General features: G+C 38.8%; 2 protein-coding genes across 3 annotated transcripts in view; both read right to left on the bottom strand.

The window, feature by feature from the left end:
- Window positions 1-644: 644 nt before the first annotated feature.
- On the bottom strand, window positions 645-13,644 carry cers2a (ceramide synthase 2a). The gene is given in 13 exon segments (XM_034210439.1): window positions 645-2,321; window positions 2,324-2,353; window positions 2,443-2,478; window positions 2,480-2,600; window positions 3,531-3,637; window positions 4,676-4,804; window positions 5,593-5,685; window positions 5,874-5,924; window positions 6,263-6,320; window positions 7,514-7,632; window positions 7,848-7,965; window positions 8,097-8,270; window positions 13,258-13,644. Coding segments are annotated over 12 exon segments (1,158 nt in total). The 5' UTR covers window position 8,270; window positions 13,258-13,644; the 3' UTR covers window positions 645-2,198.
- A 2,440-nt stretch (window positions 13,645-16,084) lies between these two features.
- celf3a (cugbp, Elav-like family member 3a) overlaps window positions 16,085-24,159 on the bottom strand; it is a 30,708-nt gene continuing 22,633 nt past the window's right edge. The window contains exons 11-15 of one of the 2 annotated variants that reach the window (XR_004568455.1): window positions 21,658-21,771; window positions 19,954-20,097; window positions 19,357-19,489; window positions 18,825-18,924; window positions 16,085-16,957 (exon numbers count right to left, since the gene is read on the bottom strand). Coding sequence is in view for 1 of the 2 variants with exons in the window: in XM_034210283.1 (XP_034066174.1) it covers window positions 19,362-19,489; window positions 19,954-20,097; window positions 21,658-21,771 (386 nt within the window). In the remaining variant the exon portion in view is untranslated. The remainder of the gene's footprint in view (window positions 16,958-18,824; window positions 18,925-19,356; window positions 19,490-19,953; window positions 20,098-21,657; window positions 21,772-24,159) is intronic. The other variant, XM_034210283.1, reaches the window with a different exon arrangement.

Here is a 24,159-nt window from a genome sequence, read left to right as displayed (position 1 = left end):
AATAACGTTTATTATGCTGAAAACAGGCTATTTCAAATACATTGTAATGCTAATATTGTTCTGTTTTTATTCATGAATCTTTGAGTTTTTGCTTTTTTCTGTTGATTGGTAATTTCGTTCAGACAAAACAAGCGGAAGCTGAATTTGTTAGAGCAGAACTGTTTCACGAGTTCCTGACATTTTAAAAGGCCTAACAATTACTTATTTATCAGAAAAACAACAAACCGATACATTGGTAATGAAATCACCAGAGCCCTCAAGGAGTTCAAGTAGTTGGCGGAGATTGCATCTCCTTCATTATTGAGGGAAATTAACACTTTCAGAGGATGCAATTAACAGTTGTTTTCATTATTTATTATTTTCTCAGTTAATCAATTGGTTAGAAAAGAGCAGATCTCTATTTCCTATGGGGATCTTCTAAACCATAGAATCTGGCCTCTAAATGTCAGGTTATTATCATCTACATTTCTGTTGATCAACTAAAAACATGTAATCTTAAGAACCTTATGAGAAAAACAAGTCAAAGCCTGAGCCTTTACACGTGTTAGTGTGGTGTTAACCTGATTTCAATATGAGAAGAAAAATCCTTGGATGCAAGATGATCTTTTCAGATTCTGATGATGAAAAGTAAAAAAGACACAGAATAGTTATCCACAATTATCTTTATCATCATAGTCATTATGATCTTACATCTCAGCAGCACAACGCAGAATCACAAAGCTTCCTGTGGAAGCAGAGGTCTTCAGAGCGAGCTGCAGCTGATCGCTGAGCTGAGGCAGGTCGGTTAGAGGCCCAGAGGAACAGTTCGGAGCGTTGGTGTGACGGGGCACAAAGACAGCAGGAAGAAAGCCAAACAGGACGGGATAACAAACTCTTTTTACAATTAACACTTGAAATGATGAAGGCACTTGCAAATGACAAGATAGTACAAAATGTAAACCATACTTTGGTGTTTCATTTTTATACCTCTTTACTTAAGATTTCATTCAAGTTATTATTATTTTTTTACAAAAACAACTGATAAAGAGGAAGATTTTGGGTGGATGAAAATAAATATTAAACAACATTTAAATCATACACTAAAATGAAATCAGGTTTGAATTGAAATACTAACTACTCTCATGCTTGTTTACAAGACATTTAGTCAGTGCTGATCTATTAGAGGGAACCATAAAGTGCATCTTTGGATGGATGGGAAAACAACACTGAATGGAAATGCTATGCGACCACCTTCTCTCCATAAAGAATTCATAAACAGTTACTGATTGGTTTGGGTACACTCAGACAAATTGCTCCCCAATTTAAACCGTCGACTGAACTGAAAAACAAATAGTACAAAGCAAAATAAAATCATACAACTTGGAAAGATATTAAGCATTAACAAAACGAAACATTTAAAAAGATCTATGTGCGTTCTGCTTCCCCAACAAGGTGAAGCATTTAAGACAAACATCCACACAAGGCACATTTCAACACGTGGCAGATGTAGCACCGTCGAGCACTTTTTTCAGACTGTTTAAAAAACATATTTAGCCTCCAATTATTTAGTTCTAAATTATTGGAACAAATACATATTTTAGAAAAACCAAAGTGACAAACTGGGAACTGCAACTCACCACACATTCATTATTAACAGATACCTCAGTAAAAGACTTAATCAGGTTATGGTCCGTAGAAAGACATCATTTACCTTTAGCGCTCCTCACAGTTTCACTGAATTCAGTGTGGTTATTTAGAGCAAAAAATCAGTCAGGTTTAAGGGTAGCAATACTTGGAAGAGTTTTTGACTAAACTGTGCAGGAAGGCAACGCTCGTCCTAACCACGGCATCTCCTCAAATCACTTCCAGGAACAAAACATAAAGCTACAGCAGGCAGATTTGGCATGTGGCAACGAGGGTCAACAGCACAAAATCTTAGTAAAAAGCAAAAGAGGGAGATGAGCTGCGTGGAACGAGAAACACTCTGCTGCTTAGGTGCTAAGCAGATCAGTGTGCTTCCCCACCGCTCTCTCCGTTTAATTTATCGTAATCCACAGAGGTAAAATTGTCCACTTTGGACTACCAGGTATCCAGAAAGGAGGGTAATGTGTGTGTGTGTGTGCTGCGGCCTGTTACCCATGTCAACACGCCACGCTCCCGTTCTTTGGCTTTCAGGTGAGGGCCCATTACAGCCTCATCTAATCGCTCACAGTCCCCATTCAGTCCTTCTTACTGTGGTTATTGTTGAGGGGGGTGTGGCCGTTCTGCGCGTGGCCGTTCTGCGCGTGGCCATTCTGAAGCTTTTCGTGACCGCCGTCTTCATCTTCCGATCTCAGTCTCATCTTTTATCGCTGCGTTCATCCTCAACAATGTGCTATAGGGTGAAACAAGACATAATATTTGGTCAGAGCTGGCTTGGAGGGTGAAAGTGTTACGGGGCCAGTTGGATGTGGCCGTTCTTACATTGCCAGGTAGGAATTTAACGACCATGCGCAAGATTGAGGATGGCCCAGAAGATATGCAGAGCTTGCAACACGAACATTAACCCGTGAAGAAGTAGAATCCGAGGAAGGGGCTGGTAGAGGGTCAGCGGGGGGTACACACACGTCGTGTGTATGATCCTGGATGAGGGGACAAAGCGCAGAAGAACAGAGAGTCCAGTCAGAGCCACCTACAGTTCACCATCAAAAGCCCATTGAGAGGGGCCAGCACTGTACACAATGTGTCTGTTGTTGCATCTCCCTTTAATTGTTGCTCTACTATTTCAACAAACCCTTGACATTTCTGCAAATTAATCAGTGCGTTTCCCCACATCCTGTAACTCGTATGACAATGTTTCCAAAAGGCTGTGATTCATAGTTTAAGGTTTTTATTTCCTAATGAATTATTGTTTTTTCTTTTGAGAGAGGTGGGTTGATATGCAACAAGGGATGTTGTGGTATGAACTTTCCCACGTGGAGTGGAGGCTTGTTGTTGAATAACATGAATAGCATTATGATCTACAGTAGTTGAGGCAGAAACTGTTATTTATTTATTAAAACAATGATCATTCGGTAGTTTATCTTTTTAATTCTCAGCCAAAAAAAAAGCTCACAAATGTATGGTTGATTTGAGAGACTTGGTAACCACTCAAAGAAGCTTGGCACTGTTATATGAGCAGACTTTACTTAAAGAGGAGTAAATATTGCATTTGTTGAAAACTCTTTTCATACCCATTTAATGCTGTGTATACGGGATTTATTCAAAATAAACTAGTGTCAAATGTTATCATTATTAGGATGTATTTACTGTAAGAGGAATTAGAAATCTTGGCAACCTTTTTTTTTATCACCTGAGCCAAGCATAAATAATATTTTTCCGAAAAAGGGCATTTCCATTTGCTTTTATTTGTAAATGCAAAATGGACCCATAAATACATACAAGCCTTTGTTATGGCTTTTAAAAAAGAAACCTACAGTAATACAATGAGCAAAGTGTCAATGTTGCACACATTTCTCAGATGTTGAGTGACTCATTCAATTACAGTTAATATTAAGCAACATCGTCTTTACCAGAAGGGGAGGATTACGAGGCGGGTGAAGATGAAGACTGCAGCAAACGTGGTGAACATGATGTTGCAGGTGTTCCTCCAACCTGCATAGTTGAACATTTTGGCAGCCTGGGGAAAAAAACAGAGAGATCAGAGTTTCACCTTTTTCAGTTCCTTCTCCTCTAGAGGGCAATGTTGCTGTACTTATGACTGATACTGCACTGTTGGAGGAGCCTGTGACTACACTGTAGCTATGTACGTATTACTAATAAAGCCTTGAACCTTGAAGCATCTGTAATAAATTACTTTAAATTCCCTAATTTAAAGGGGACCTATCATGCTATATTTGAAACATATATTGTAGGGCCATACCTATATAAAACATGTCTGTGAAGTTTTATTTTCAAAATACCAAACAGATCATGCATTTTAGCCATGCCTCATTTCGCTCTATTTGCTCTTTCCAGCCCTGTTTTTGCAAGGGCTGATTATGCTTTTGTGGCAGACTACAGCGCCACTTACAGGCCTGGCATATGTACTACAGCGTATCCAGCGCTTTCGAGCGGTCCTCTCATTCCCCTGATAGGTGGGAGTTGCCCATATAGGCGGAGCACCCCTTTTCTGACGTCAGAAAATTCAAATAATAATCAGCTCCATTACAGCCCCGTTTTTAGAAGATTTGGGTATGGAGGAAAAGAGAGAGGGTTTGTGTTTTCTGACACTTGGTGAGTTCCCTGACACACCGGGGACACATATTCATGTATAAAAGACGTACAAAAGTGCATTTTGCATGATAGGTCCCCTTTAACTTAATAAAAACACATTCAGATGGACTTCAATTTCAGTCATTTCATTTTGGAAACTAGCAAAGGTCTTCACCGATTTTACACAATTTCTTGTACTGTGTTGACCTATAATGGTTTAATATGTATTTATTTTAAGGGGAAGTTGATCATGAGACAGCTAAATATAAAGCTAAAACTATGTGAAGATACATCTTAATAAACGGATATTTGTGGTATTTGCAGCAAATGTTGATTCTTTAAGAGAAGAATTTCTCTGCACACCACTTATCTCAGATTATGAGTTTAGATCCATGTCATATTAAAGTTGGTAGTATGTGAGATCTGTAAGAAGAAAAAAGAAACCAATAGCACGCTGTCATACCTCCATGAAAGAGTCGGAGGAATCGTGCACTAACATGATCAAAGTCCCTGCCCGGATGTAGTTGACTAGCCAGGAGAAACTGATGAGGGAGATTGTGGCCACATGGTGAATGATCTGCTCCTTGAAATCCTAGAGGAAAAAGTACCACAAGACAAATTCCAACACCGTTAGGTCACTTATTTATTGAGCTGTAAAGATCGGTCACTGATCAACTGCGTGTGTTTGATTGATGCTGGATTTACAAATGATTTATTTTCCTCACACCAGATCGTATGGCTTTATACTTCTAGAAATAATCTCATACGCAGAAGCAAAAAAAGGAACTTAACAAAAAGTTAAGAAATAAATCCCCACAGGCTGATTTCAACACAGGGGACCTCCGGGAACAGTCCGAAAAAAACGGTTGCTTTTGGTTTTAAGAGATTAGTTCCTTGCTTTTGTGGGCAGGAGTTATAAAACAGGTGCTGGCACAGAGGCGGCAGGCTCAAAGGTCTGCGGTTTTTCACGAAAACATTTTAAATCTGCAGACGAAAACGGTCAATTGTTGTCTCAGTGGTGTGATTTCCAACAGAGCTCCGGTCACACATTAACTCACCTCCTGATGCAACATCCCCCCCCCCCCGCAGAGGACACTCGAGTTTGTTGCTCACACACTTTACCCAAACTGACAAAGGGTAATGGATGAGTTGAATGTCTAATGGCGTTCTGAATGCTGGCAGCTCCACTCGATACAACGCATTCAGTCAGGATATCTTAATGGGGGGAATCAATATCCAAACCTCAGAATATCCTACCGACACAAAGGATCCTTCTCTTTTATTTCATCACTCTGAGTGATCTCTCCTGACGGAAGGTTTCTGAAGGGTTTTAAAGAGCACACATTGGGAATAACTGAGTTTAGGAAACAGCTCACTTACCTTGCGTTTGACATCCGATGCTATGCTGAAAATCAGCGAGAGGTAGAAGCCCAGTTCGATCATGTAGTACCAGTACTCTGAAGGCAACAGTGGCTGGAAGAAAAGAGGAAGAAAGAAAAAATCTGTTAAAATAACATCGTCAATTTGATTAACGAGACAGCTTCTATACTTCAAGCTTCTATACTTCAAGCAGTGGAGTATAGATTCGTTTGAATTAAATGAAGATTTTCTGATGTAAACTTAAAGAAAGAGGGAATGTTAGGTTTATTATGCTGACGTACCATTTTCGGGAAGTCTTCCCACACCTGCTTCATATCATACAACCATGGTTTCTGAGGAGGGATGGATACTCAATATTAATGAGGGTTTAAGTGTCTTTACCAACACGACAAGCACTCTCAGGCACAAACACCAAACAAACAATATGACATCCAAAAAGCCTTCCACTAGAATTACAATGTCATTATTAAAATGTCCTACATTTATGTACTCTTATGAACATATAGCAAACAGATCCTGCTTTATTTTTACAAAGAAGAAACAAAGGTTGCTAGCACATTAACAATACACGTGTCCAGTGAGGATTAGATATCATGTTCGATTTCACAAAATGACAAATGTTCCCGTAATTGTAACAAACACTGTGAACACAATCTGACAGTGTACTCACGTCAATAAGGGCCGCCAGGCCAGCAAAGAAAGCAACAAGGTAAAAAGTAAATCTCCAACTGTAAGACAATGCACAGCAGTCTCAGAAATCACATTCAGTTACCACCATTCACAGACAGCGGTACACAAACAAGGATGAAACAATGGCAGAGCTTTTGGCACAATCAATTTTTTTACTTTTTCAATTACAAGAAAAATTACAAACAGAACTCAATTTGTTTTAACTCCAATCACCAGCACCTGTGTCACTGGAGTTCAAGGAAATAAACTGATACATTATTAGCTTGCACATTGTACGGCTCCAATGTCCACTTGTTTTTTATACCTCGGTGATAACACGAGCAGAACACTCAATGAGAGCCTGATACTGCACATTGACATTGTTAGAACATGTCACGAAAATGCCTATAATCAATAATGCCGTCTATAAGCGTCTTTGGGTTCAAGAAAAGCGCTATAGAAATAAAATATATTATTATTATTATTATAAATCTCTTGTGTTGACTGGTTCTGTTTTCATCCAGTTTCCTGTGGCTAAATTGTGTTTACATCTTATTCATCTAAAAAGAAAATCTATCCACGTATATTTTTGTCTGGCCTTGTGAGGCACGTGCTGTATAACTGAAATAAAATAAAAAATGTAACTTGCTATTGGATCCCTGCAAGTTTCCTGTTCATTTCATATTCTGCTTATACTTGACACAGCACCTATCCTCTTTGGTTCTGATATGTGTGCATACTCCCACTTGTATATCATTTGAGTTGGAACCTCAAAAAGTAATCGCATTGGATGAAATACTTCCTCTTGACAGCTGATGTAGAAACACCTGGATCCATATGTTTTTCAGCATTTTCTGCTATCCTCCTATCCTGGTTTTGCTAAATCATTGTGTGGGTGTGGCGTGTCAGGGTTTAAAGACAAAACACTGATGATTAAATAACTATCATGTAGTTGAGTTGCTTTCTATGCTGTTAATCATCTCCGGACCCCTGAGAACTAACATGCAAGGTCCTTCAAAGAGTCCAGTGCTTGTCAAAGCAGGTCATGAACTCTGCGCACTATGAAGACACTAATTCCTTGTAACTTTAGTGCAAAGGATCCTAATTTCCAACCTAAATAAATCATGAAACAAAATGGATAGAAAATGATGTCTTACACTTACCTTTAATTGAAAACAGGCTTTTAAAAACAGACTGATGAGAAGGAAGGGCAGAAAAAAGGTTGAGTTTGATGATTTAGAGGTGTAGCTACCTTGCTTCGCGAAACTTTTTGAGCTTGCAGGGTCGTTCCTGGTTTCTCCGCCTCCTGAACCATCTCTGGACCTGTCGAACTGAACAGCCCGACTGTTTACTTAAAACCTCTATGGAGCTCTGAAAACAAAGCATAACAAGGAAATAAGAACACCGTCTCTAATGCATGGGGTTATGAAATAAAAACTGGTTACACAAGGCTCAGGTGTGAAGATATATGATATTTATATCCTGTTGTCGTCCTCCATTTACACCTCAAACATCTTGGAATTTGGTAATCAGGCTCAAGCTGTGCTGTTGCCAGAGGACACACAACATGTTTCCAGGAAGATTACCTGTGTGGGATTCTTTGATGTGCTGCAGAAGTAGGGCTCCAGGACGGGATTTGGAGAAGCACGAACACGCTTCTTGTCAGTTACTCCTAAAATGGAGGCGAGAGGAGTCGCTACAGTCCTGGTGAGAGGAAAACAGAGCTTACTCATCATCTCACACTATCAGAAAGAGATATGTAAATCAGACAGGTAAATTAACAGGCAAATGACACCAGGACAAGACATAAATAGGCACCGCCGGAGATCACTCACCTCTCAAATATCTGTCTGATGACCAGGAAGCACAGAGCGATGGGTATAGTCACCCAGAGGTCCTGAGTTTTAGGGTAAACTTTCCCATCGTGGTCCGTGAGGTCAGCCCAACCGTAACCTTCAGGAAACCAAATCCAGTCGGCCCATATCTGCTCCCTCAGCCGAGACAACATCCTAAAGTTTTACACAAAGAGAGAAAAGGATTATTGTTGTTTCTTTTGTATCATGTGGAAGGAAATTAAGACCGGTAATAAAAAAGAGGTTTTGTCTTCTTGACGATCTTCATTTAGATTTTTTTTATTCAATAAATATGGAGACTCTCTCAGCTGTGACCATATCCTGAGAGGAAGGAAAGGAAACAGAATGCTGAGAGGAACGAGTATTGATTAATCTCACTGCATCTGCAACAAGCGCCATATCTGGCCACTTCCTGTTTCAGATGAAGAGAAATGATCAAGGGCTGATTTTGCTTTCTGCACACAATCTATGAGAATCCATTTGGAGCTCTTACATAGACTGCAGTTGGCAGCGATCATTGCTCCTCGAGAAACTATTTCTGCAGCTGCATGACATTATTTACCCAGACACATGTCTGAAATCACTCCTCCTCTGCTCCCCTTCTGAAGAACGCTTTATCGTTTACTATTCAGCATTAAAGAGAACTTTACAAAACAGAAAGAACACCTAAGAGTTGTCTTTTTTAGTTATTAAATAACGTTTCATTTATTTGTCCCAAATTCTGTACCTGAATTGGGAAAAGAAGATTACACAATTAAATGAAACACACCATGCGCTTATAATATGTATACATTAATCTTGATGTTAACTACAGCAGGCTTATTCCTATAGACCCTTTCAACAAGAAGGCAATAACAGTGCTTTACACAAGACATAAAAAAGACAAGACAAAATGTATTACACAAACAAGGCAATAAAAGGCTCGGAGGAGACATTAGTATAATGAGGTGAATAAAATGTTAGATAAAGATGTTTGATCCAGTTATATGGAGCATGAACACAGAATGCTTCTTCTCTCAAGTATATTAGCAGTGAGTAGCTTTAAATCTGGTGAGGGAAATCAGCCGACCTTCTCCAGGGGCCTGTACTACGAAGCTGGTTCAACCTAACCTGGATATGTTTGAGTTAGCCGGTTGGCCTAATCCAAAACATACGCACTCTCGCTAAACGGTCCTACGACGCTGGTTATCAAGTGGATCGCTCAAGCCAGCCGTTTCCTATCTAGTTACGTGCGCGTCCACATAAAAGGGGTGGTATTTGGAGCATTCGACCAATCACAAACATGGAGAAGCATACTGACAGCGCAGCGTCATACTTCCTGAATGAAAAGTGAACTTTAATACTAGTCAAAAATGAAGAAGTTCAACTTTAAACATCCATGACTTAAACACTTTATCCAGGATAAAAGTCACATAGTTGCACCTGCAAGGTGAATACAGCTGGGAACAGAAAAAGTGTTTGAATGCGTACATTAACAGGTTTATGATATCACTGCCCGTCCAAGACACGATCTGACTTTAATTACATTTGTCTCGAGTGTTTCGTCAACTTAATGTGTTGCTTAAAATAATACTTCTGCATACAGTATGTGACACTGTGAGTGTTGCACGGCCAGACACGGCTCAGCTGACTCAGATAAGAAAATATATGATACATTATGAAGTGATATGCCGCGGACTGTACTTGATGTTACTCTGATCCGGTTACTTATGTTGTGGCAGATATTTAAGTAAGCTTTCTTAACGCTAATGTTATAATAGTCAGATTGCTCTGAAGATGGGAGGTGATATTCTATTAATGTTCACGTTCACACAGTCGGTGATTTTTGCCGGCCGTCTTTCCTGCGACGGCAGCTTTTCTGTATTTCCTTTCTCCTGTAATATGACTTGATCGCTTTAAAACTCCGCACACTGAGCTCTGATTGGTCAGCAGGCAGTGCTTTCACTGAGTTGAGCTCTTAGCCTGCAACCTAACCTGGTCCCGACCAGGTTAGCCGCTTAGCATAAGTTACCATGGAGATCTAGCCTGCTAAAAAGAGAACCAGCTTCGTAGGACCAGAAAGCCGGAGTTTTCCCTGAATTTAGCCGCTAAGCGAAAATCCTGCTTCGTAGTATACCCCCCAGACGTCCTCAGAGGTCTCAATCTGTACTTTGGGTGTTTTTCTAATTAGCAAACGTTATCATTCAGTTCAAAGCCCCTCAGTGCTTAAGTGCAGCCTCACAGACATTAATGCTGCTTTGTTATTAGAGTGCAGAAACGGCAAAAGCTTCTGAAGCTCAATGACCTGAGGTGACATGAGTGTCGTTATCATAGATTGTTTGTCCACAATATAACTTTTACAATGTGGGATCATCTGATATTAAATCTAATCATCAGATTACTGTTCTACCTATGTTTCTGGAGTCATCTTCCTGAGGCTAATCATTTAAGGAGGGACATTCAGGTTGTCACATTTTTCCTGCCAGATCCCTTAATAAAGACGGTGTGTGTGGCTGGACTTTGACCCGTTTAAAAGCTCAGAATGAATGCACAGTAACTCAAGCAGGCTGCCTTTGTTAGCAGAGGAGTTTCACATCAACAGGATCTCATCACCTTTAAACAACAGCAGTGAAATAACACATCCCTTATTTTAGAGTTTATCAGTGTGGGCCTGTCCCCTCTCATGTCCTCCTTCAACTCTGACAACACTTTTTTTACTCCACCAAACTGTCACTGAGATACACCTGGTGTAAATACTACTTCAAACATACCAGATACTAGTTTAGAGTCTGCCTGCGTGTGTAGGATTCCCTCAAGAGTTAACCAGCAGAGGAAGATCAATAGCTGGCAGAATACCAGGTTGCAACTGCTGCGGGCCAAAGTAAACTTTGCATTTCATTTTGTTAGCCAAGATATGTTTACGTATCAGCCAGACAGTATGAAATGTCAACAAGTAAGACCAGCAGATTCTCGACTCCATTTATTCTTTTCCGAATGAAGCCAGCATGTGCTTACGGTGTGTGAATATTTTTCACTTTTTATTTTATTACAAGCAGCTGTGCTCTGGCATTACAATATCATCTACTACAGTATCATCAATTGCCACGAAGCTAGAGAATTCACATACACATCTCCTCTGATCCATGTGATTAGTTTGGTATTACACTTCCAGTAAGTTGATTGAGACCAATGTAAAAGTCCCCATTATGTTTCCTTACGCAGCAGATGTTTGTTACACAGAATGCTTTTAGAAGCGGTCATTGTGAACTGTTTGAAAAAAGGGCAGGCACTTTAAAAAAAAAAAAAAAAACTTTGCATCTGATTGGAAGAACCACCTGTCAATCAAACATTTTTTATCTGAATCATCTTTTCTACTGTCAAAATGATTGCGGATTTTACGAGCATTCAGTGGCTGTGCAATGTGACTAGTATGGGTCAAGTTCCAAAATACACCGGATCCTACACTTCCCATAAATCGACTCAATAGTATCTTTTATAGGGCCCCTTCTGCATCCTAAATGCTTTTTTATAAACTTGACACCCCCCCAGTTTCCTGACATTAGGTACTAGGAGTCATTTTGAGCATGAGGTGATGTTAATACCACTTCATTTGAATACAGGTGGTGGTAATTCCCCAAGATATGCAAAAATGAACCAGCGAACCGTATTTTGGATTAGACGCGGATGTAAACAATGCAAGTTTCTTAATGTTCAAAAAATGACTCAAAAATAAGAATGACTTCGGAAAGCTCTTTGAAGAGGTACCGGTCAGAAGACATTAGAAAACAGTACAAAAAGCTTTCTCCTGATGAGGAGTTAACTGAACTGCATGTGTAGAAATCGGGGGAACGCCCCTTTAAAAAAAGGGATTTTTATGGGGTTTTTTTCTTGAATAAAAACCTAAGAGGACAGAGGCTGTTTGACAATGTTTTAGCTGTAAATTCCTTGGAGAATTAGCAGATAAGACTGATTTGAATTGCCTTAGGGACACAATAGACTGACTCATATCAAATAACTCAAACAATGTGAGACAGTCAATGTCTCTCTGTGTGAAGTAGAGCTGGAGGCCTCTGTATTCAGGGGTTTTAACTTCAGGGCGGTTGCCTCACTCTCTAAACAACCGGCCTGAGGAGAAAAGACTGGCAAGATCCTTATCCTCTATAAACTCCTTAAAAAATGAAAATTAAGTGTTTTCACAAGGTTTGTTGTATGATTCCAAATATATCCGTTAGGTAACTTATTAAAATATATTTCTATACAAAACAATTCTCTGAAGTTTTATATTATCTTACATTGTTTTATTTAACTTTTTCATGTTTAACTCCCTTTTCTCTAATGTTTTTTAATTTTTGCATTTTTAATTATTGTTTGTCTTGCAATTGTATTCCCTCATGTAAAAGTCCCTAGTAACTTTATTTTGAAAAGACAAGTGTTATTATTTAAAGTTGAGCAGCTTGTGTCAGTGGCACAGCTCTCTACGCTGTTTGCGTAAACCCTCGCAGGGAGTGGCAGGGTACGCTGGATGCATGGCGCAAGCGGGGAGTCTCCCGGACATAGCGGGACGGATAACCTGATGGAGCTCTGCTCAAGTTTACCAACACGTATCTAGCTTACTCAAATGTTATACTTTCTACACACCGTTACATGTAATTTTCACTTTCTTTCACCCGTGTAATAAGAGAAGGCAAGGGAGACTATTCTAAGTGACAGTTTACGTTAGAAAACTTTTCCTGCGCATTCATGATTCACACCACAAACGAGATTAATGACGTTTAACAGAAACTCTGCATTTCGTCAGGTGTAGACTTTGTGCTTTGTCGTTTAGCATTGGAGGCTTTTACGACCTTCGGTTATCAGACTGTTCCTAAACAAACATCCCCGACAAGCGGAGGCCTGTTAGCTACACTTTTATATGAGAAGGTCCCTTTAACGGCTGAATGCGTGAGGGCTTCAGGTAACGGAAGAGCCTAAAGTTTGATGCGAATACTCCGAACAAACTTCAAATAAAACCTCCCCGGGTGGATGAATCTCCTGATTCTGTCTCAAAGATAGCAACCCACTGTGTGCCTGTCAGAAGTCTTTGGTTTGGAGCTTTAAAGTAGATCGAGTTGTATAACTTCAACTGTCCATAAGGAAATGTTAGCTAACGGTGCCGCTAACTTACCTTTCCGGTTGTATCAGGCAGGTAATGAGTCTTAAAATGTCTCCTCTCTACCGCAGCTGCTGCACGTCCTCTGGTCCTGTTGTAGCGAGAGGATTTCATGTAGATCTCGCCATCAAAAACGACTTGTTTGGTCTTTGATGAGCTTCAATCCGCCTCTTTTTTTTTTTACCTCTCCCTCTAACCTGAGATTTGCCACATTATCCTAAAAAAAAAACTGTGTCGCACTTTCTGCCCAAACTCTTGTCTTGTGGTCGTGATTTTTAAGGTGGCCGAACGATGACCAAAATGTTTATCTTTTCACTTTTGCGTCGGATAAAAGTAGTATGGTGTGCTCAGGCTTGTTTTCCGTTTAGCCGGGTACTTGCATTGGTGAGTTATAGTGGATATTATGGTAGTATGTCAGGAGGGGGAGGGGCGATGCTGGCTATTTAAGACGTGAGCCTCTGCTCTGTATGAGGAGTGGCTAGTGCCACTGATAACGGTAGAAGAAGTACTCAGATCCTGTACTTAGGTAAAAGTAGAACTACCAGTGTTGGGATACCCTGTTACAAGTAAAAGTCCAGCTGTTATTTAAGTATTGATTCAATTTCACATCATTAATTCAAATCTGCGAAGTAACTAAAGGTATCAAATGAATGTTGTGGAGTAAAAGTACACTATTTACCTTTTGTATTGGGGTAGAAGTACAAAGCAGCAAAAAATACTCCAGTAAAGTAGCCTAGGCCTACTTCAAAATTGTACATTAGTACAGTCAGTGGATGTAGCCTACTGTAGGCTACCCCACTGATAACCGATCAGGTTAAAGTAGTTGAAAGCACATTTTACACAATCATCAAACTAATCTATATTTCTCCCGAAACAAAACTAAATCTAATAATTGCAATGCAGGGATGCATATATTTAAAATTGAATGCATTAGGATACTTTTTGGACTTGAAAGACCATTGTGTAAAATTAATCATATTATCAAAATCGAGAGTTAAAAATGTACATACATAAAGGCAAAAATAATAATGAACTCCAATTTCACTGAATTTGTATCTTAGGACTCGTAAACTTTTAAACACAAAGAAGGTTTAAAAAAGTATACATTTTATGGTGAACCCTTCAAAGAATAATGTGTGCTTTTTAAAATATTAGTATATTATTGTGGTTTATTTACAAAAATGGGCATGTTATCCAGTTGATAGAGTAAAGTATTTAGTATACATATCAAGTCATAATGTTGTATGGTGTTCATATATTTGCAGATAGTACTTAAACGTTTGGCCTTTGCTGGTAGAATCAGACACTCACTTCATGTTGCAACCTAAACACCCTTTAATCCATACATTTATTTTAGTGTCACCGCATGATTAACTCAAGTACAGCATGGGTGCTGAAATAATTCATTGAAATACACCAAATAAATTAGATTAAGTGTGAATTATCTGTGAATTATTCCTTATTAGACTAGTTTAAAACCTCTTGTGTTCTAACAGTAGTTTTCTCTTTGTTAAGGCAAGTTGAAACAGGCAAGGCACTCTTACCCACGCTCAAGTTGGGCCAAGTACATTTTTTCTCCAGATTTTACAGCCCTCTGGGGCATTTTTGAGATAGGAGCTCTTGATGTCAAAACAAGCATGTGCTTTTTTTAGGACTCCAGCCCAGACCAAATTAACATTCATTTACATGGACTAATTAATTACTGCTTTCAACAAAGGCAAAAAAAGACTTGCCCATCAGAATATATGCAAAATAAAAAAAATGTCATAAGTCAGAATTGATTCAAGGCTGTGAGGCAGGCTTGTGCTGTGTGCACGTGCAGCTTGTACAACTTTATTCAGCCTGCTCTACATATTGTTGTTATTTTTTTCATCCACACCTTTATGATGTCTTGAAGGTCGATTTCCACGTGATGGACATCATTAAATAAAAATACACATGTGACATTTTCCAACCATTGTGTAGTAACATTTTTCTCCTTCTTATTGCACACATGTACTTTGTTGTGTGGTGATATCCAAAGAGTGTCTTACCCACACATTAATGTGTTCCTAAAACTGTCAGATTATTTACTTACTAAGTATTAGTTACTAATATTTCACATTATAACTTATAGTATCCTCAAGTTACAGTCTTTTTGCAGGAGGGTTTCTCCTTAGATTGCAGCTACAAGGTAAACAGAACAGATGTTATCCCTCATTCTGCTGTCTGTTAGTGGCACTAATCACAGTTCATACTCCCAGGCATGCCGGAGGAGGACAAGGCGTGTTTGGACCGGTTTGGACTCATCTGACCGAACCCAAAAAGCTGTGGCAGTCGTCCTCACTTCATACCCCAGCTGTGGTTACACACACACCTCAGCATTTTCCATCCTCTTCTTACCTGACCTAGATATTTATGCATGTCATTAATAAATCATGGCTGACGTGGGATTATCAATGACCTAACATGACTGTGCAATTATAGTGGACACTGTCTACAGGCTTGCATTTACAAATTACTTGTATGAATGAATTCAAAAGCAGCAACAATAAAAACACTACAATATATTTAGTATTTCCTTCCTGTAAAGCGTTAGTTAAATTCAGTCCAACACTGGAGGCCAGATGTTCTTTGGAACTTTCCTCAATTCTTCTTCAGGCCTATAGAGAGCAGCACACTCCCCTGGATATCTCATTACTGATCTAACACTGATACAACCTTAGTATTCTGACGTATTTTCAAGCAAAAATAAACAAAAAAATACATTTTTTGAATCTTTACACCCAGAAAAGATGCCAACTTTTGGTAAATAACACGTCAAGAAGCAGACAGTTAAGCAGACTCACATTTTTTTCTTCTAAATTGTACTTTATTTTCTTTTAAAGACATATGTTTTAAAACAGCGATTGTAGAGAATAAATAAAGAAACATTATGTTTTTTTTTTTTACTTCCATAGGTACATTTATGTAATTAAAAACTCTATAATAAGTGTGTTCATTGTCTTGAAGACCACAAGAATCCTCTTTTTTTTTCTTAAATGAAAAAAGAAATTGTCACATCTCCACCCATCCAACCTCACCAAATTGATTACCAAATAAATTAAACGTAAAAAATCAAGATAGAAAAATTCCCAGCCATTCCTTCCGCTTTGATAATTTTAAAAGTAGTGGCAGCAGAGAATCTTAACTTGTGAAGTCTTTAAACTCCATTTTTAAATCAAGGTATATACAGTGAGGAAATCCAAATCTCTTCCTGTGTAATCTCCCCCTTGTTTTTTTAAATGTACGTATAAATAATAAAACTAAATCTACATAACAATATTACCAATGGTAATCATACAGAATAGTATTTACTTTTGCCTCCGACTGTAGACTGGCCTTCTGTTAACGCCATGGACCACAAATCACACTATACAGTAGAACCCTGTTCAGAAGAATAACATCATGATATGCTTTTTCTTAACATGTAGATCTTGTTGCCGACAATAGAGTATGTACATAATATAAATGAATCCAGCTGTGGAATGATAGGAAATCTGGAGCACTTCTGATATTGAGGATGCGGTTTCTGTAGATTTATTCTGTCGCCGATATTACTGCTGTTGTTTTTGTTAGCGCATACACGTGATACTGCTTTCATGAAGTGTTGCTCCTGTGCTATACGGTTGGTCAAACAACCAAAAAAGGCTGGGACATCCCAAGTGGTTTTCTTGATTGAACTCTTAGGTTTTACCTGCAGGTAAAGAGGAAGAGAAGAGAGAAAAGAAGAAGAAAAAGAAGAGAATTAGAAAACAAAAATCTCACAAATCATCATCGAACACACACCCACACACATGTAGGACTTTGGAAGTGGAGTGGTGTCTGCAATACACACTGCTTGCACTGATGCCTCAGGGGAGTGTCAGTAATCAACTAGTGTCCATGCAACTCTAATAGTGACAGTCACACTGCTGCAAGTGTATGCACGTTCTTAGAGAGTAGTTTGTCATCTCTTTTGGCAGGCAAATTAATTCAGAACATGCATAGTAGGAATTCTGGTGGGGATGACTATAACGCTCCATTGTTTTTACGAAAACTCTTGGGAAAAGTTGTTACATTTAGTCGAATGATATTCAGAACCAGGTCAATCACTAAACTGCAGTTTCTCACAGAGGATAGTTAAATCCAATCATCCAGCATTTAATTAGTTGTGCGAACAGGGCATCTGCAGCTAAAGAAATGTCGGAGCAGTAAATGTGAATTACTGTCCTTTATTATTATTGACTACATTTAAAAACTCTTAACAAGCATTCATTACAAACCCTCAAACTTTGTTCAAACTTGCCTTATTTACTCTACATTTTATTTCTGATTCGAGATACAGGGTACCATTTCCAAAGATATTAACGTGGCAGAGTATATGAACAAACAAATGACAGGAAATCTAGGCTATTCTTATCAGGCATATAATGCAGCCATTACAAATAATAACACATATAGCTTACAAAACTTCCATATTTGTAAAGGGGTATTGGTTTTTGTAAAATGTTACAGAGTTGTAAAGAAATTAGAGATAGTTTAGAAATGTTATATACCAGAAGCAGAATAATATAAATAATCTGCTAGGATTTATTTTTGTATTATTCAGGATTTCATTTCAGTTTACATTTTCAAACTTGTTCATTGACCTACAGATACCCTGTGATTAATTAACATTTTATGTGCCAAGTCAAAAATGTTTTATGTATATTTGAATACCATGAGGTCTTATTTGTGTTAGCTCTTATAACGTTTATTAATATTATAATGTTTTTGGAAACCCAGAATTCCTACAGAGGAATGCAGTTCCTCAGCCAGCAGCACGTGTCACAGGAACCAAACAGCTTTACCCAAAACCTTCTAAAGTAAGGTTAGTGTCTCTGTGGTACAACACACACACACTGCACACACACACCCACACACACAGTCACTTACACATGAACAATTTTCCACATCTAATCAATACAAAATACTCACAAATATAAATGCACGCACCTTCTTGTTGCTTAACATACACGCACAAATACCATGTGGTAATCCATTTACAGGGGCACGATCAGTACATTTCCAGTCTCACGAAACCAAACAAAGTTCAGGCACAAAGTCACTTGGAATTGAGTTACAACCAAACAAAAACCCCACACTCACCGAAAACTACCACACCAACCAACTAAACAAAGGGAATGTGTAAGAATGATAATCATGACAGACAAAAAGTCAACTAATCAGAAAACAAAAGAAAGGAAATCAATTGTATGTATCCATATTTGATGGACAGCAGGTTGATTTAGCTCTTAGCATTGAAGCTTTTAGAGAAAAAAAAACGCATGTCATGATCATCAGTTGCTTACAGATGCTAAGGTAAAGTGACAGTTATTGATCAGTGTTTGCAAGGAATAAAACCAGGACAAAATAATAAGAGGAAACTCACAACGCACCAAACACAGTTCATGGTCGCCACAGTAACCCGCCATGCAGTTTGAGCATGGTGAATCAAGGCAACGGCCCAAAATAAAAAATTGCTAATGGCAACCATCACAGGCAATATCGCCACAGCAACCAACACAGGCCAATTAACTTACAACGCAGTGAGAAGGAAGAGGGGGGGAGGTTTTAGCGGTTGCTAGGCAACCGTAGCCATAGCGACGCACGTCTCCACGATATATGTATGGACAGGACAGTCTTGAGAGTGGTGTGATGGTTTTGTTCAGGAAAAATGGCATATGGCACAGCACAAAAACAATAAATGAAAAGTAAAAACAAAAAATTAATGACGAACAGTAGTTGGCATTTAACCCTGCGACAGAACACTGGTTAGGCAAAAACATTTGAACCCAAGTAAAAAAATCAGCTCCTCAATCAAAGTGTCCTACATGCTGAGCAACAAAAGAAGCAGACGCTTTTACACAATGTATTTCAAACTGATGAGAGCTGCCGCCTCATTAAAGTTAATCTACGGTAGGGTTATTGACTTCTTCATTTCCACATGAAAGACAGCCGTTTAAGAGCTGAGCCCCCCAATTATATCCTCTGTCTCTTTAACTTCCACACACATTTCAGCTGTCTGTCAATCCCTCCCCGTCGCCTCAAGTGTGTCAATAGACAATAACTCACCTCCTTCAGTAAGGCCTGTTGGCATCCTTGGGCCTCTTCAGCTGCACCTTCAGTCTCTTCATGCCGATCTGGAAGCCGTTCATAGCCTGGATGGCAGTCTGGGCACTGGAGGGGTTGTCAAAACTTACAAAACCTGAAGAGGAAGAATGAAAGAATGAAACGTCTATCAATAGCATCATTTATCAAACAAAGTAAAAATATCAAACAGTTTAAAAAGAAGGAAAAATGTAAATGACTCAAATGATTACATGAAAAGGATGACTACATCTAAATGTTGTTTTGACTTGGTTTATGTGATTGATTGATTGATTGATATATAATGGAATAGGGGGAAAACTAGATAAGCATGTTGCATCTTACTGCTCCATTTTGGACATGAAATGTAATTTATTTGTCCTATAAGTTCTTGAAAACCTGTTGTATATGTTCACCGTTATATATGGTTTTGTTGTTCTGCTTTTTAAATATACATTTGTTTGTTTTAATGCTCAAACTAAGTACATTTAATTCAATTAAATGGGGAAAAAGCTAATATGACATTTACTGTATGGTGAAACTGGTCTTTAAAAGGCCACAACAGCCATCACATTGGCTCACCAAAGCATTTACTCTGGTTGGTGGCACGGTCCACAAAGACCTTTGCAGAGATGACGTTTCCGAAGGGCAGGAACATCTGCAGGATCTCAGAGTCGGTGAACTCCTGCGGCAGGTGGTAGATGAAGATGTTGCATCCCTCTGGACCTGGACACAAATAGAGACGAGACGACACAGAGATGACAAGGTTAGGAGATCAGTGTGGATCAGTTATAGTTAGAGCAGTTATTGTTAGTGGTAAAGTCCTAGACTCCTGAGTCTGATTTATGCTTATATTTGTTATGTCAATTGTTTATGTCTCTTTTATTCAGTATAACACATATATGTATTGTTTCTCATCTTTGTCAAATTTCATTTATTGACTTTATTATTTATTTTAGTTTGAATAATAAGGGTTAGGTTTAAAAAAAAAAAAATCTCTTTTATATCATATGAATGGAAATGAGCATGACAACAATATACAGTGAGAATAATTGATTCATATTTAAAACATAAGCAGTTATTGTACAACATTTTGTGAAATGCATTTATATGTTTTCTTGCTGATAGTCAGATTGATATCACTATCTTGTCTATGTAGTTCATAATCATAATAATAATAATAACAATACATTTGATTTATATAGCACACTTTAAAGACAACGTCATCTCAAGGTGCTTCACAAATCTATAAGGAAAAATAAGTTAAAAGATATATAAAGGAGCATATTGGATAAAATATGGCAATATAAAAAATAAAAGGTTAAGAACATAAAAGGTTTAAAAATAAATAAATAAAGTAAAGGGCAGTCAGTAAAATGCGGTGTGGAACAGGTGGGTATTGAGGCATTTCCTAAAAACTGAGAGTGATGCCGAGGTCCGTACTCTGGAAGCTGATTCCACAGACGTGGACCCAGGGAGGAGAAAGCACGGTTTCCCATGGTGACCAGTTTTGTCCGCGGAACAGCCAGGAGATTGGAGCTGTCTGACCTGAGTGTGCGTGAGGTATGGGAATGTTTTCTGGTTAGCAGTTCCTGTTGGTAGGTGGGGCCAGTGTGGCTGATGGAGTTGAAGACCATTATGAGGGCTTTGTAGTTGATCCGGTGTGTTACAGGGAGCCAGTGGAGTGAGTGAAGGATGGGGGTGATGTGCTCTGATTTGCGTGTTTTTGTGAGTATCCGGGCGGCACAGTTTTGTACATGTTGTAGTCTCCGAGTGGTTTCTGCTGGAATGCCTGCATAAACATCTAAAGGACGGCACTAACCTGTTAGCTTTTAAATATGAGAATGTGTTGTTATTTCTCATTTCTATATAGTGTACATTGAATAATTTGGTGTTTTCTTTAATGCTTGGTCAAATAAAACAAAACTAATTTGAGAATACTGTTATTTGTGACATTTTTACACATTTTTAGAAACTAACCAATAATAAAATATGCAAAAGATGACTGGATTGCACAAAAATGGGAATAATCATTAGTTTCAGCCATTCGTTGGACCAAGATGAATGCAAACTTTGTAGTTTAGATCAATTATATATTTTATAAGTCAGCTAATGCATTTTCCATATCAGAAGTGCATACAAACTAACATATATCTAGTTTTACAGCAGCAGTGTCTGTATAGTGGTATCTGTTATGTAAAGCGTGTGTGGTTTGTGGTAAATGGGCTGAAACATTGAAAACCACAGGACTGTTCCTCTAAGATACGATTATCTCAGTGACTTTACCTTCTCGCTGCTGCAGCTGCTGCAGCTGCTGCGGTTGCTGCGGCTGCTGGGCCAACAGGGTGGGCTGGTGGGGGAACGGCTGTCCCACCAGGCTGTAGGCAGCGGGGTAGGTGGCTGATGGGAGGAGGAACAGGTGAGCAGAGAACAGAGGAGAGGAGAGGCAGGAGAGACACCGCACACTAATCACTTTTTCCTCAAAACAACATCTGACAGAGCCAGGGGCGGATCTAGACCAATATTCATGAGGTGGCAAGAGGGTGGCAGGAGAATTTCAGGGGTGGCATCCCCTGGCAGAAGTATATGCTGATGTAATCGCAGTCATATCAATTAATGTTAACTTGGAAAGCCACAATATTTATTTTAACTCAATAACATTAGGTGACATTATTGTGGCACATCAGTAAAGCCTTACATATAAATATATGGTGGCAGACATCATTTAATGAATTTTAACTGAACAATAACTGAATGAGTTGGTTTCACTCTTAGACCAGCAGGGGTACCAAATATATGCAGACTGCTGCAATAAGTACATTAATTAACTGTCTCATCGATGTGTGTCTGTATGAATATGATAATATTAACAATCATATAATTCCTATCAGCTGTCAATCCCTTTTATGATTCACATATTCAGTGTTATTATTAAATAAACTATATTTTCTGGAGGAGATAATGATGAATGTTCCTCAAGATGCTTGCTCACCCTCCTTCAAATTTGAAAGACAAGTAATTACTATCATAAATCAAAGGAACAGTTCAGCACCCCACAACTTCATTGCAAACAGTTACAACCTTGACTTTACATCAGAAAGAACAAACATTAAAGAAGTGACTAACTGCATCAGTTAGGGTTACAAAACATGTATTCAGCTAAAACATATACATCACTGCAGTTATTATCCAGTGGAAAGTCCTTTTGATTCAATTCTGAGTACAGCCTGAAGAACATATCGAGGATTAAAAAACTAATGTCACAACAGGACTTATAAAAAGCTTGTCCATGCTTTTATCTTTAGTAGACTCGACTACTGCAATAGTGTATTCACAGGGCTGACAAAAAAATCCATCAGAAAGCTGCAGCTGATTCAGAACGCTGCTGCACGACTCACTAACATTAAAAGAGTGGATCACATCAGTCCGGTTCTGAAATCTTTACATTGGCTTCCAGTCGGCCAAAGAATTGATTTTAAAGTACTATTGCTAGTTTTTAAATCATTACATGGTTTAGGACCAAAGTATATTGTTGAACTCCTACATAATTACGAGCCATCAAGGTGCCTCAGGTCTTCTGGGACGGGTAACAACAAAACATGGAGAGGCAGAGTGTCGGGGCATAATAGCTAAATGTAGCTATTATCCCCCGACACTCTGGAACAAACTACCTAAATCATGCACGTCCGCAGAAACGCTTACTATTTTTAAATCGAGACTAAAAACACATCTCTTTGGCTGCTTTTAATTGAGCTGCATTCACACTACAGTATGCCTTTTAAACATGTATTGTATACCTGTGGTGTTTATTTTAATTATTTTATTATCTTTGCTTTGTAATGCCTGTTGTAAAATGCCATTATATATGTGTTTTTACTGTATGTAGCCTATTCCTAAAAAGTCTTTTAATTTGTTTTGTAAAGCACTTTGAATTGTCGCGTACAGAAAAGTGCTATATAAATAAGCTTGCCTTGCCTTACAGCCAAACTTGACAGGCTCTTCTCTGTCATTGTAGACTGCAAATACCTCATTCCTTGCGTCTACTTGGATCCGAAATGCTTCTCGTTTTGCGCTGTCCCCCTGTTCAAATGAAATCGCCGCCAATCATATTTCCAGGCTCGCGCCAGGGCCGGGGGAGGGGTTACAAGGCTTGCGTATTGTGCTAAATTCACTTGCACTCGGACATTAGAGATTTTCTCTCATAAATGTCCGATGAGCCACAACTTTTCTTTCAAAACAAAGCTGCCAACTGGGGTGGCAGCTGGGGTGGCAAGGCATTTTTCTGAGGTGGCAGCTGCCACCCCGTGCCACCCTGTAGAACCGCCACTGGACAGAGCTGCATTCCCACCTACTGGTCTGCTAAAACCGGGAGAAGCTTTGCATTTATTTTGTGGTGTGTGACTCATTCCATAGAGCTGCGAGTTTAAACTGTGTAATATATGTGCATGTTTTTACTGTGGATGTACATTTGTACTTTACATATGCAGTGTTGTTAAGTCGAGAGTATAAAGGTAATGTAGCTGCATCCCATTATGTTACATAACAATGTTTAGCATTCTGGTCACATGGAACTTGGAGGTTGTTTTTCATTAAGTAACCACAGGAGAAACATGCGTGGTAACAAATATGTACACAACATCACTCAAAATGTCCCTCTCTTTAGTTAATGGCTCTCTTGGTGTATATATAAAGGGTTTTATAAGCAGACAATTTGTCCCATTTACTATAAATTCAGATTTTTGAATTCTCAATGAGTATTTCTTATTCAAATACCTCTAACAAAACCAA

This window comes from Gymnodraco acuticeps, unplaced genomic scaffold (genome assembly GCF_902827175.1).
Source record: "Gymnodraco acuticeps unplaced genomic scaffold, fGymAcu1.1, whole genome shotgun sequence".
In the NCBI taxonomy this organism is placed as follows: domain Eukaryota; kingdom Metazoa; phylum Chordata; class Actinopteri; order Perciformes; family Bathydraconidae; genus Gymnodraco; species Gymnodraco acuticeps.
Note: the sequence above shows the minus strand (reverse complement) of the source record. Positions and strands in the feature narration are given on the sequence as shown.